Raw genomic sequence first — 13827 nt, 5'->3', positions numbered from 1 at the left:
AAGGGGAGGTAGGTGGTGCAGTGGATAGAGTGCCAGTTCTAGAATCAGGAAGACTCATCTTCCTGAGTTCAAATCTGGTCTCAGACACATACTAGCTGTAGGACCCTAAGCAAGTCACTTAACCCTGTTTACCTCAGTTCCTCATCTATAAAATGAGGTAGAGAAGAAAATGGCAAAGCATTCTAGTATTTGTGCCCAGAAACCCCAAAAGGAGTCACACAACTCACAGAGAGTTGGACCAGACTGAAAAACAACTGAACAAAAGGGTACTTAAAGCCTGGTGCTGAAAGTTAAGTAGGTGAATATTGGATATAGATAAAGGACAGGCCTAAACTGAGTTGGCTAACCGGCTCTTGGATGATCCTGAAATGTGACTGTACCTGTACATAAGAGTGGATAAGCCAGGATGGATAAGCTCTGGGAGATAATACAGGTTTTTTTTTTTACAGGAATTCACATGCCAGAGATTTATGACTATGCTGTGAGCAGAGTGGTATATAATATAGTTCAGAAGAAACAATTACAGAGAGTGAGGAAGAAAGGATGACAATGGCTTGATTTTCTACTAAGTAGAATCCTATTAGTCTAGAGCCTGAAGACAGACATTAGAGACCCTCTTATCTGACTCCCTCGTTTTGCAGTAAGGAAACTGAGGCCCAGTCGGGTAAGGTGACTTGCTTGAAGTGCAAACTCAGGGGGAGTAGGCTAGGGATCAAACGGTTTGTTGTATACATCAGTAACAGAATCACAGGCACTCAGCAATGGAAAGGACCTTAAAGATCGAATCTAACCCTCTCCTTTTGTAGATGAGGAAACTGGGGTCTAGAGAGACAAATAACAATAATAACAAAAATAATAATTATGTATTTTACAATTATTATCATTTCTTTTGATCTTCCCCAAAACCCTGTTAGGGTGCTATTACTATCCTCATTTTACGAATGAAGAAACATAGGCAAACTTCAGGGAAGTGACTTGCCCAAGGTCTCAGAGCGAATAAGTATCTGAAGCTAGATTTAAATTTGGGTCTTCTTCACTCCAGACCCAGCAGCACTCATCCAGTGCACCACCTAGCTGCCTCAATACCTCTTAGGTACCGAGAACGAGGGCTTTCCAGTGAGAAGAGTAGGGTCTACATTAGTGAAAGCTATCTTTAGTGCAACGATCTCATCAGAACAGAAAAAATGGGTGAAGAAGGAAGCAGACCACAGAAGAAAGAATCAAACCAAAGTTCAAAATGAATAAATACAAAACAAATGGAATTATATAAAATATATACGAAATAATACATAAAATTAGATTTAAAAAAATTAAACCGAAACTAGGACTAGAAACTTACAAAGGGATTATAGGTACCATAGGATCTTAAGAACTGAGAGCTAGAAGGAACCTTAAATGTCAACTACAGTAGCCCCTTGATTTTATAGATGAGGAAACTGAGGCCCCAAGAGGTAATGTCAGGGCTGAGGTCACCAGGTAACAAATATGCAGCAGAGTCAGTTTTTGAACCCAGGCCCTCTAATTCTAAATCCAGTCTCCTTTCTACCCTTTCTACACTATAACATGGTAGACCACAGTGGTACCTATAATAGAAACTCTTCATTTTTGAGGAGAAGAAACTGAGGTCCACTGAGCTGAAGTGAGTTGTAGAAGGTCATTTGGGTGACACATAACAGAGCCAGGATACTGAGTGGCACAGTGGATAGACTGTTGATCCTGGAGTTAGGAAGACCTGAGTTCAGATCCAGACTTAGATACTTACTAGCTGTGTGATCCTGGGCAAGTCACTTCACCCTGTTTGCCTCAGTTTCCTCATCTGTAAAATGAGCTGCAGAAGGAAATGTCAAATTACTCCAGTATCTTTGCCAACAAAACCCCAAATGGGTTCATAAAGATTTGCACATGACAGAACAAATTTTTATATCAAATCTAAGACCCTTTCTACCCAAAATCACTTCATCAGCTCATCACTCCCTACTATGCTACCAAATGGAAAAATACTCTTTGTTAAGACAAAAAAGAAAGTCCTCTTTGAAATGAAAGAAGAAAAATGAAGGAAAAGAAACTGTAAAACATAAGAGGATGAATGAAAGGAGAGGAGAAGGGAAGGAGATAGTAAAAAGAGGGAAAGAAATAATACTTATCCTTCACCTGCAGAAAAAATATTAAGGGCTTTAAAGGTGGCTTGCATGATAGCTTAATAGTTGAGGTGATTGTCCAGAAAGAGATCTCAGAAAAATTTTATTGAGAGCAGTGCTAAGAGGAATTAATTAACTTCTCTCTTGGATCCACTTATAAGCTCTGGGAAAGGGAATGCACAGATAGGAGCAAATATGAGGTATGGTAACTGTGAGTATAGTGAATAATTTAGGGATAGGGGGGCAAGGGTGGGTGGGTATCCCCCAGTGAGGAAATTTCCTCTACCAATGCAGATCTATACTGTTAGTCCTAGAGTTATCAATGGGCACTGTGACCTTGAGTGCCTAAGAGTCACATGGCCAGAGTGTGTCCAAAGTGGGACTTGAATCCAGATGGTCTAACGCTCAGGCCTGTCTTTCATCCACTAAGCCACTGCTGCTTATCATAATGAATAATAATGCAAGCAGAAAGAAAACAATAGCAATAGATAGAATAATTTAAGTCCGTTGTGAAGCAGGGGAAAGTATAAGAATGGGAGAAAGGAATTGACAGTGTTCTGATCCGGCAGGCCAGGCATAAACCCTCTGCAACTGTAAAAGAATAAAGCTGAGAGGCTACATGCATGTAGAAAACTAGAGTACTAAGAAGGGAGCTTAGAGGTTGGAAGGAACCAATTAGGGGCTACTGAGTCCAACTCCTTCACTTTACAGATGAGGAAACTGAGGACCAGAGAAATTAAGTGACTTATTCCGGGTCACTCAGTTAGTAAAGCCTAGGGTAAGTTTTGAACCGATGTCTTCCTGACAATATATCCAAGACCGTGTTCACTAGACATATAAAAGCATGAAGCTTTCATAATGTCTGCCTTGGGATAAGTGGCTATCTCCCAGAGTTAAAAAATTCACCCTGAGAAACTAAGCTATGAGAAAGGGAAGGGGAATGATGTCCTCCTGGAATATCTATTTTTACTGTTGATATTAATATTTCATAATTGCTTCAGCTGGGGATCTGAACATGCCAAAAGTGGTCACTTTTTTCTCCACTTAATGCAGGTAGGTGATGTCTGCAAAAATTTAGCTGGAAAGTTTGTGATAATGAACAGAAAAGAGGAAAGATAAACTTAGTTAATATTTCCCTGCTTGTGATGTAAAGTAAAGGTATTTCATTCTCTTTTCCTTTCTCAGCAGTAGAGAGATTTAACTCAGAATCACAGATTTTTAGATGCATGAAGGACTTTTGAGATCATCTGGTTTCACAGATAAGGTAACTTTGAGATTCAAAGATGTATAAAATCATACAGCAGAATGACCTCAATTCTCCTGAATCCTAAGTTTGCTATAATTTTTTATTATATTAGGGTTGCTTCTACTTCATTACAGGAAAAGAGAGAAGATGAGGTTTCCCTACCATCCTGGTAATCCAGAAGAATATTTGTAAACATTCCATAAGAATTCCCACAGCACAGTTAGTGCCAGAACCAATGAGCTCATTTATGAAAAGAGAAAAAGGGTAAGACAAATTCAAAGCATATAGGGAGCTCTTAGCATCCTAAGCTAATGAAAAAAAAGTAACAGACTCAAAAGTCACCAAGGTAAGACAGGAGCTTATTAAAATATGTGATTTTTTTTTTTAATTAACCAGGTCTGAGATTTGATCTGTCTAGGGAGCCCCAGAGAAGGAACTTCCTGCAATATCTTCTCAACTTACAGTCTTAAGGTTGATTGGGGCTGTTTGGTGGGTTGTGGTTGAAGATGACCAAAGTGACATCAGGGTCAAAGTACATTGTGTCCAACTGTGGTTGATTAGACCAATAGGAGCTCAGAAGGCTCTACCACAGGTCAGGCACAAATAGTCTGTATGAACATTTGAAGTGGAGATGTCCCTAAATTTGCGCATCTCATGTTTCTTTTGAGCTACTGCAATTCTGCTTTGCTCACAGAGCACAGTGCCTTCTTTGATGTAGACATGCCATGCTGGGCAGTCTTGTGGCAGTGTCTCCTGTGTCTCAAAATCAATTCCAAAGTTCTTCAGAGAGACCTTGAGAGTGTCCTTGTATTACCTCTTCTGACCTCTGTGTGAGTGCTTGTCTTGTGTGAATTCTCTGTAAAATCATCTTTTAGGCAAATGTGTGCATTTGGCATTTGAACAACATGACCAGCCCATCAGAGTTGGCTGAGAAACTGAAAAGCTAGGTGACTTACTTAGGGTCACAAAGCCACTCTGTGTTAGAGGGGGAAATCTGAACTCAGGTCTTCCTGATTCCAAAGCAGATGCTCACTCTCGTTATTATAGTTAAATGTTAGTAAGGAATTTTAAGGGAAAACAGAAGAATCAAGATAAAATCAACTCCCCACATTTTTCAGGATAGAGACACTTGTTAATTTCACAACAGTGCACAGCTTTATTTTTTCAAATAGTATAAATTAAAAATTAATCTTCCCATGAAAGGTTTATGACTCCTGCTCTGGAATAAGTGGCTACCTCCCAGAATGTTACAAAACTCACACTGAGAATTAACTAAGCTGGAAGAAAGGGAAGGAAAATTCAGTATAGAAGATGTCCTCTTGAAATATGTATTTTTTCTGTTGATACTAGTATTTTATAACTCTTAATGAAATAATGGGACTGATAAAATCTGATTCACCCTAGTTTAAGTGGGTATCAGGAGTATGCTGCTAAATGTTTAACAATCAGCTTCACACACTTTAAAGTTTAATCTGCATTATTAAAATTTTCTCCATCACTTTATTAAGTCTTAGACAAACAACAAAATAATTAAATCAAGTCCTGATTTTTGGCATTTGCCAATTCCTAGGTGGAAATGCTCACCCTGAAAATATATTCCAGTATGCTCTTAGAATAATGATCAATAATATCTTATACTATTATAAGATCTATCTGCTTTACAAAATATTTTCACATACAGTTTCATTACGGTATTCCACAACTGAGTTTCTTTCAAATCTGAGATTCCATAATATTTCAATTTTTTATTAAAAAAAAGAAAGAGGTAAGGGTATTGAAAAGGGGAAGAAAAAAGGTTTTCTCCTTTTGGACTTGTGGAGGAAGGCATCAAAGAATATGAAACTTAGTGACTTTTAAAGAGACAATACAAATGATAGCTTGGCAGAGTCTAGAGATCTGACCTTGGAAACAGGAGACTGTGAGACAGGGGGTTAAGTCCCCATCTATGGACAACTCTAAGACTGCAGGAAACAGAGAAGATGACATTCTGTGTTGGTAGGACTTTCTCACTGAAAGCTCCAACTTCAAGGAAATCACTCATCTTTTTTTAAAATGCAAACAGCAGAATTTTTTAGCTGAAATGGTCTTTGCAGGCTATTGCCTCAATTCCATTCAATTTTATAGACATTTCTAAGTGTTATCGGTGCAGGTTGCCATCTTGCCACAGAGGATACAAAACCAAAATTATTTCTATTCTCAAGGAGTCTAAATTCTATACTAAGAAGGGGGTAGGGGATATAAGGTGGTATATGACATGTTTATTCATCTTTAGTTATTGAATGACTGAACAATATGCCAGGCACTATGCTAGGCACTGAGGATACAATTAATAAAAAGGTAGACTGCCCTCAAGGAACTTATAATTCAGTGAAAGAATTGAAACCAAGAAGATAAACAAATTCTGCCCAGAACAATACCAAGTAATCTCAAGATTGCACTAGCCATCAAAATAGCTAACATTTACATACTGATTGTAGATTTGCAAAGTGCTTTATAAATATCTCATTTTATATTCACAACCATTGGGGAAAGTAGGTGCTATTATTATTGCCACTTAACAGAGGAGAAAACTGAGGTAGAAGGAAGAAGTGATTTGCCAGGGGCCACATAGTTAGTAGGTGTTTGAAGCTGAATTTGAACCCATGTTTCCTGACTCTAAGCCCAGGACTCTATCCACTGTACACCTAGCTGCCTCAGTAATTTCAAGGGTATCAGTAAATGCCTTCTCAAAAGAGGTGATATCTGAGCAGGGCATTGAAGGAAGATGGGTCTTCTAAGGGGAAGAGGAAGTGCATTCTGGGGGTGGGTGGGTGGGGGGAATAAGCATTTATACACAACTGTCTGCTCTCTATCAGGCACTAACAACTAGGCTAAGCACTTTCCAAATATTATCCCATTTGAGACTCATACAGTATTATATTATCCCCATTTTTCAGGTAAGGAAACTGAGTGACTTGCTCAGAGGCACACAAGCTAGTAAGTTTCTGAGGCTGGATTAGAACTCAAAAGCTTGCTGTTCAGTTGTATTCAACTCTTTGTGATCCCCTTTGGGGTTTTCTTGGCAAAGATACTGGAGTGGTTTGCCATTTCCTTCTCCAGCTCATTTTATACATGAGAAACCAAGGCAAACAGGTTTAAGTGACTTGCCCAGGGTCACAAAGCCAGCAAGTGTCTGAGACCAGATTCCAACTCTTGAGTCTTCCTGATTCCAAGTCACCTACCTGCCCCATGTGCCCTATGGCGCCACCTAGCTGCCATTCTAGACACAGAAGGCTGCCATGGCTGATTTTATCAATTTCATGGAACCAGATTACACCTGGTGTCCCCCATCTCACTTTTCTACCTCCTTTTGTGTATTGCCTATCTTCAATGAATTGTGAATTCCTTGAGGGCAGGGACTGCCTTTTTATTCATGGTATCCTCAGTGCCTAGCACGATCCCTGGTGTATTGTTCAGTCATTCAACTGTGGCCTGCTCTTCCTGACCCCATGGACACACCAATGCCATCTGTGGGATTTTCTTAGCAAAGATAATTGAGAGTGCTTCGTCATTTCCTTTTCCATTACTATATAGTAGGGGTTTAATAAATACTTATAAGATTAGACTGGATTTCCATAAGGAATATTCTAAGAAATATAAAAAACTCAAAGATACAATGTAATGCATTATTTTATCCACCTGGGAAATTAAGGAAACCATACATGTGTTGTTTTTTTTGGGGGGGGGGGCAGGTTGGAGGGGAATGCTTATTTTTTTGGTTGTTATTTTTTAGCAGTGTGTACAAGATGAACGTAGAGCTCTGAAATGCGGCAAGACCCTCCAAACACAGCAGGCTCTTAAATAATTCAATGATCAGGGCTTTACTGGGGCAAATACTTGATGACACAGGAATGTAAGAAATCTTGGACTTTCTCAGGGGGTGGGTTAGGAAATGGACCTTTGATTTCTTTGAGGATCTCCTAGTACCAATACACAACTCATAGAATATAAATTGATGAGGTGTTATGTGACCTGTCCAGGGTCACACAGTTAATATGAGTAAGAGATGGAATCTGAACCTACGTCTTCCTGGCTCTGAGGCCAGTTTTCTTTCCATTGCACAGTGTCTGCTTCTGCATATATAAAACTCATTATAAGAAAAAAATATCCTTTTGTATAAAAGATTTCTCATCTTTTATGGAATTAAAAGAATTACATTTTAGGAAATCAGAAGATAGAGGGACTCACCCCTTTAGGAAATACAACACTAGGAGACACATGGGATGGTGAAAAGTTTTACAGTTTTATTGGTTCTGTCTTGTTTTTAATAAGGTCAAGTTTTAGAAGAGAGCTCCGCAAGGGGAAAGAAACCTTTATCAGGACTATATCTAAACTGGTGAAACCAGTGCTACTGTACCAGGGCACAGAGTAAAAGTGAGTACACATTTCTCCTGCAGCTCCACCCTCTCTGTGCTAACCAGAGTCCCACATTAGACTTCTGGTTTCAGCCTGGAGGGACCAGTGCACCTGCTGCCCACAGGCCCAGAAATAGCCATCAACTCAAAGCAAAATACTGAAGTATCTAACAACTACTTGTTTGCATTTATAAATCATATGAGAGAGGCAAAATTCAGCAGGTGCATCACTGATGATAACCATATGAGAAATGAGGAGAAAAGCAGGCTATAGTGAAAATGGCAGAAGACTTTACAAGATAGGAAAATACAGTGGAATTGTGCCTTATAGTCACTCAATACATATTTATTGAATGAGAATGAATGATGCTATTAGTAGGGCCAAGGAAAAGGATATTTGATTTAGAGTTGGAAAATCCATAGAGATGACTTTTTCCAACCCTTTCATTTAAAGATGAGGGAACTGAGTTCCGGGCTTAAAAGACCTGACCAAGGTCATACAACTAGTAAGTAGTAGAGTCAGGATTTGAACCCAGGCTCTGACTCCAAAATCATTCCTTCTTCCACTACACCTGGTTCATTCTGATACTGTTAGTGTTATATCAGGCCTTTACTATATTTTGTAACGTTTGGGGAGATGTTATTTGAAATATCTAAGTCTATAAAACAATTAGTTTTGTTATGACAAGATCCTACCTTAGTTCACCAGTAATTTGTTTTTGGAAAAAAAAAACCCAAAGGAACAGAAAAAAGCAACAGACTGATAGTGATAGATATATATTATTCTAGTTGCATTTGGCAAATATGATTTACAATCATTAAATTAGCAATCAAAATGAAACAATATTAAGACTGGCTCCATAAAAATTATGCTCTTGTCGACTGAGATGTTTTAAGGAAAACTTTACACTGCGCACCTTTGTATGACATCCCTGGAAATTTATTCATAGTTTTAGAAAGTTGCCTACAGTAGTGAGAGGGTAAGTAGGGATCACACAAGCAGTATATGTCAAAGGTGGGACTTAATCCTAAGTCTTTCTGTCTCTGAAGTTAGTTTTCTATCTATACTATCATGTCTGCCTCTGCAAATATAATCCTTATTATAGAAAGGAAAACATCTTTTTTGTAGAAAAGGTGAGAAAATTAATTTTAATTGAAAATATATTGTTTGCAGAGAGAGAGTGGTAGAGAAGGAGGCTAGCACAGGCAGACAAGAAATCAGTTAGGAATTCTGTGGGAAAAGGGCATAATATAAGTTTTGTTACTATAACTACATTAATCAATTTCTTTAATTATTTATCTGCCTATCATCTATCAATCTAGCTATCTCCTGAATCCCTCTTTCTTCCAAAAAAAGTTTGAGGCAGCATTATCATTCATTTTCTAGTAGAAATTAAATATACTTATTCTTTAAATTATCTACTTCCAGGGAAAAGGCACTGCTCTCCCTTTACACACACATACACTATCCAAAGACAGTTAATTCTTAGACACTTCCTTCTCTGTCTCCACCTTCCAGGCTCACAGTAACACCACTCTCCGGAGGCATTATTAATAGAAGGATGTTCTCTGCCAGCAGCTATCAGGCTGTGGTCTTCGGACCACCAGCTGCTTCTGTACAAGTTCCATGCAGTGCTGGAAGCAATGAGGCACCCACCTTTGCTTCCCCCCTCCATGCCATCTCCCCCCTCACTCCCCCCCCAGTTTTCTTTGACCTTACAAGCAAGCAAACAAAGCAGTAATTCCAGGGGTGTTAAATGATCCTTTGGGAGCTGCTCCCTGAAGCAATGCCTCTATCATATCTACTTTCAAGGGAAAAAATATGACTGTTCTCTTAGAGGCTAACCACCCCCTGCCCCTCCAATGTAAAGGAATACAGGAGAGACAAACACGGCCCCCCCTCCCCCCCTCCACACACACACTTCCCTCGAATTATTTCAAAGTGGATTTTTCTTAAAGTTGCTGCTTTGGGGAGAGTTTGTTGCAAGTTTCAGCATAAGGGTAACAAGTCTGCTCTGTGGTAGATTTTATTTACTATAAGACACGCCTTTTTCTATTCTTGCTGAATAGAAAGATCTTAAAGATGACTATCAAGTTAAACAAAAGTATAGAGAGATATGAGAGTGTCCTCTAAGCTCTGTGCTCCTTCACAACCTTGCACTCATTCTCTTATTCTATCCTTTTGGAATATGACTTCACACAATACCCTAGGATGCGAAATGAGAACCAGTGTATTAGTCCAGGAAATCCATCGGTGGCAGACAGAGATGATAAAAGAATCTCAAGGACACCCAATCAGCTAACCAGAGCGTCTACGCATGCATATCATGTGTGTGTGTGGGTTTAAACGTGTGTATCCAGAAAAGAGAAAGAGAATTCATTGGACTTCCCTAAAGCCCTATTATTCAGCTAAGCCCCGGTTACGTGGGGTGGTTTAAATTATTTATCTAATGGTTTCTCCTCCAAACATCTTCCCCAGCTGCGCGGACAGCTGTCGCCCTAATTCCAGCTGCCTCGGACAGGGACGTCAGGGTGGTATAGAAGGGAAGGAAGGACGCAGGCATGCACCGGCAGCTCCCGGAGAGGCGGAATAAGCGCTCCTCTCTCGGCCACCCCGCCCCAGGGCTCCCCCGAAATTCCCCCCATCTCGTCCCACGTCCACCGCGGAGCCATTGACAAGCCCCCTCCCCCAGCCCGCTCTCCTTACGGTCTCGGGGTCGTTTTCGAACACTTCTCGGGCTTCCTCCTTGTTGCACTGCTCCTCTATGCATTCTCTCTCGAGATGGCCCTGCTTGGTCTCCTCGAAGATCTGGTAGGCTCGGCGCTGTCTGGACCGCAGGAACTGGGCTGCCTCCCGGGCCCGCAGCAGCACCGCTGCCCCGCACAACACCCGGAGCGGGCACGGAGAGGGGGAGAGAGGGTGGGAGATGGAGTGAGCGCATTGGGGGGAAAGCCTAGGAATTCAGGCACCGGCACCCCACCCTCCCGCACGCACACGCTCTGCAGCCGCAGCAGGCTGGGGACTGAACACTTTCCCGAGTGTCCTTGAAGGAAGGAGGATGCTGTGGCTGCGGCCGCGGGGACCGCGGCGGCGGCGGCTGCTTCTGTCGCATGGTGGATGGTGGGCACGGGGTGGGGCGGGGAGGGTATCTGGGCAGAGGATCCCCCTGGCCAGGCTCTGAGCTGGACCTGAGTGGGGGTGGGGGGAGTTGGCAGTTCAGTGCTGGTGCCCTGATCCTCCTTGCCCAGGGGACAGAGCAGAGCCAGGGAGGCACCCGCTGGGGCCGGGGGTACTCACTCTGCGAGGAGTCCGTGGCCAGCAAGAGAAGCAGCAGGACCGTGCTGAGGGCGGCGGCGGGAGCCGGCTGCTGCTGCGGCGGCGGCATGGCGTGGGCTGGGTTCGGCTGACTGGCAAGGACCTGGAGCCGAGCGCAGCCGGAGCCGGAGCCGGAGCCGGAGCCGGAGCCGGGCAGGAAGCCCTGGCCCCAGGCGGGTGCAGAGTGCGAGCGGGCAGGCGGGCGGAGCGAGCGCGCAGCTACTGTCAGCCCGAGCCAGGGAAACTAGGCTGAGCGCTGTGGGGGAGTCGCTCTCTTCATCTTATCCAATCATTTATAAAGTTTACATCCCCGGCTCAGCCTCGGAGGCACACCTATCGCCCTTCTCAACATTTCGTGGCGTCTGTCATTGGAGAGGGGAGGGCGGAGGCGGGGGAGGGGGTGGTAGTGAGGAGGTCCTGGGGGTGGGAAGGCACTGACTCATAGGACGCCAGGACCACGAGAAGTCGTACGGCTTTGGGGCTCTGGTGTACTCAGATCTTCTCGAGTTAACGTGTCATAAGATAAAGTTGCCTTTATAAAGAGGTAATAATACTGATAAACTGATAATTAACAATATCGAAGGGAACAAGAAGGTGCTGATGTCTACATGTACCAAGGACGCTGGTAAAATGAATGCAGTGCTATACATAAAAGGACTTCCTTCCAAATACATCATTACAAGAGACTGCCATTTTTTTAGGAGTAAAAGAAAAAAAAATTCCCTAATTTTACACTTGTTTTTTTTCCCTCAGCCTGAGGCAAAATCCCCAGGTTCTTCCCTCCTCCTCTCCCCACCCTCTTTTCAGCTTTCAAATCTGTAAATTGCCCTCCCGACCAGCCAGCTAAGGAGTAAAGACAAACTGAGGTCAAGTCAAATCCATTTCTGCTTCAGGGATGAGATTAAATTATTTCCTTTTATAATCTACTCCTTTCATAATTATGATATTCAGAACCTTGAGGTTTCTCAGCAACTATTTAGGCTGAGAACAACATTGTGTCTGTCTTGAGAGACCATATCTTTCTGTCCTCTATGTTCTCAGAACATTTCTTAAAGAAACCGGCCAAGCCAGGCAGCATTTCCGTCACTAAGCGGGGAGGAGGGGAAGGGAACAAGAGACCAAGCTTAGATGATGCGCAACTAGGTCTAGTCTGCTAAGGAAAAAAATCATAGGGTCAGATTTAGAAACCAGTGCAACTCCATTATTGTCAAGGTGAGAAACTGGGACCATGAGAGTTGTGATTTACACAAAATATCAACTATTTAAGCCCTGGATAGACAAAACATTCAGGGAACCTGTTTCCTGTTTCTGGCTATCCAATTAGTTTAACAAGTTGTTATTATTCAAGCAATCAACAAAAATTTATTGAGCACCTGCTATTCCAGGCATTGAGCTAGGTGCTAGGAATAAATCCAAAGAATGAAACAATCCTTTCTCTCAAGAAGCTTTCTACATTCTATGTGACAAAATAGTTTAAGGGATGTTTTTTTCTTCTTCTTCAATGAAATGGTTATGTACCCTATGTCACTGCAAAGCAAGGATTATTCCTCTAGATTCTAGTTTCTTCCCACTCTGTAAATAGAGGAAAGCAATGCAATTGTCTGTAATATAAAGCAAGATCCTTAATTTTTTATGTGTTTAATGAGAATTATACGTATACACTATTATGCAAAATAACTTGGGGGGGGGTCATGGGAAGATTATAACTTGCCTCAGACAAACGATGTTATTAAAGAATTTTGCGACCTTATAGTGAAATTTACTGTAATTAGTACAGGGGAAAAAACACTGACTCCTGAGTCACGGCTTCTAGTCAGAAACTGATTGTGTGATCTTGAGTAAATCATGTCACCTCCTCATCTGCAAAGTGAGGGAGTAAGATAAATCAATCTCTAAAGTTTTTTTCTTAATCTGTAAATCTTATAAATAGCTGACCCTCACATAATACTTTAACTTTTGCATTTGATCCTAAAGACAACTCTAGGACCCAGGTTTTACAGATATTGCTATTCCCATTTTACAGATGTGGAAGCTAAGATTCAGATAGGTTAACATAGCTCATGTGTCAGAAGCAGGATTTAAGCCTAGGTCACTCCTGACTCCAAGTCTGATACTTTGGTCATTTCACCACACCAATCTATCTTAAGTCACCTGAAGGGTGATAGTACCTACTGTTACTTGCATGTAACTGTAATTAACACACCCCAAGTTCTGTACAATATTGGACTTTATTAAAATACTTAAGGTTTGTTAGCACTACTCACTAGGTAAGTAGATAAAAAAATGAAACGTTTATTTTCCCATCTGTATTGCTCTTTTTGACAATTGGCTTAAAAATGTGGGTTGGATGAGAAATGTTTATTATTTTAATAGCAGATTACTTTATGTAATAGACACGTACATTTTCTATTGTGAAATGTGCATATTGTGCTTCTACAAAAGTGAATAATAGGGAGTTGGCTGGCAAGGTTTCAGTGTTATTCTCTCATCAGAAGTAAAGTGTCCCAGAAAATGTTTGGCCACCTCCTTTTAAGAAGGGCCAGCACAGGTATCTTCCACATCTCTATTTCCCACCTTTTTGTATACTTCCCTACCCCCAAAGTGAAAATGTTGACATAGTAACTATGGAAGAAAGGAGAGCTAACTCTCAAATTTAAAGCCCCCAAAGTTATCAAGGATTTTACTAGAATGGAAAATTTGACTTTCACGCATTAATCCACTCATCCAGAAAAC

General features: G+C 41.4%; 1 protein-coding gene across 1 annotated transcript in view; it reads right to left on the bottom strand.

The window, feature by feature from the left end:
* Nucleotides 1-11484, bottom strand: part of GAS6 (growth arrest specific 6) — a 97864-nt gene extending 86380 nt beyond the window's left edge. The window contains exons 1-2 of the mRNA XM_072621876.1: nt 11077-11484; nt 10486-10652 (exon numbers count right to left, since the gene is read on the bottom strand). Coding sequence (XP_072477977.1) covers nt 10486-10652; nt 11077-11164 — 255 coding nt within the window. The 5' untranslated portion in view covers nt 11165-11484. The remainder of the gene's footprint in view (nt 1-10485; nt 10653-11076) is intronic.
* Between the last annotated feature and the right edge of the window lie 2343 nt (nt 11485-13827).

This window comes from Notamacropus eugenii, chromosome 6 (assembly GCF_028372415.1).
Source record: "Notamacropus eugenii isolate mMacEug1 chromosome 6, mMacEug1.pri_v2, whole genome shotgun sequence".
Taxonomy (NCBI): domain Eukaryota; kingdom Metazoa; phylum Chordata; class Mammalia; order Diprotodontia; family Macropodidae; genus Notamacropus; species Notamacropus eugenii.
This window is presented reverse-complemented; position numbering and strand designations above follow the sequence as displayed.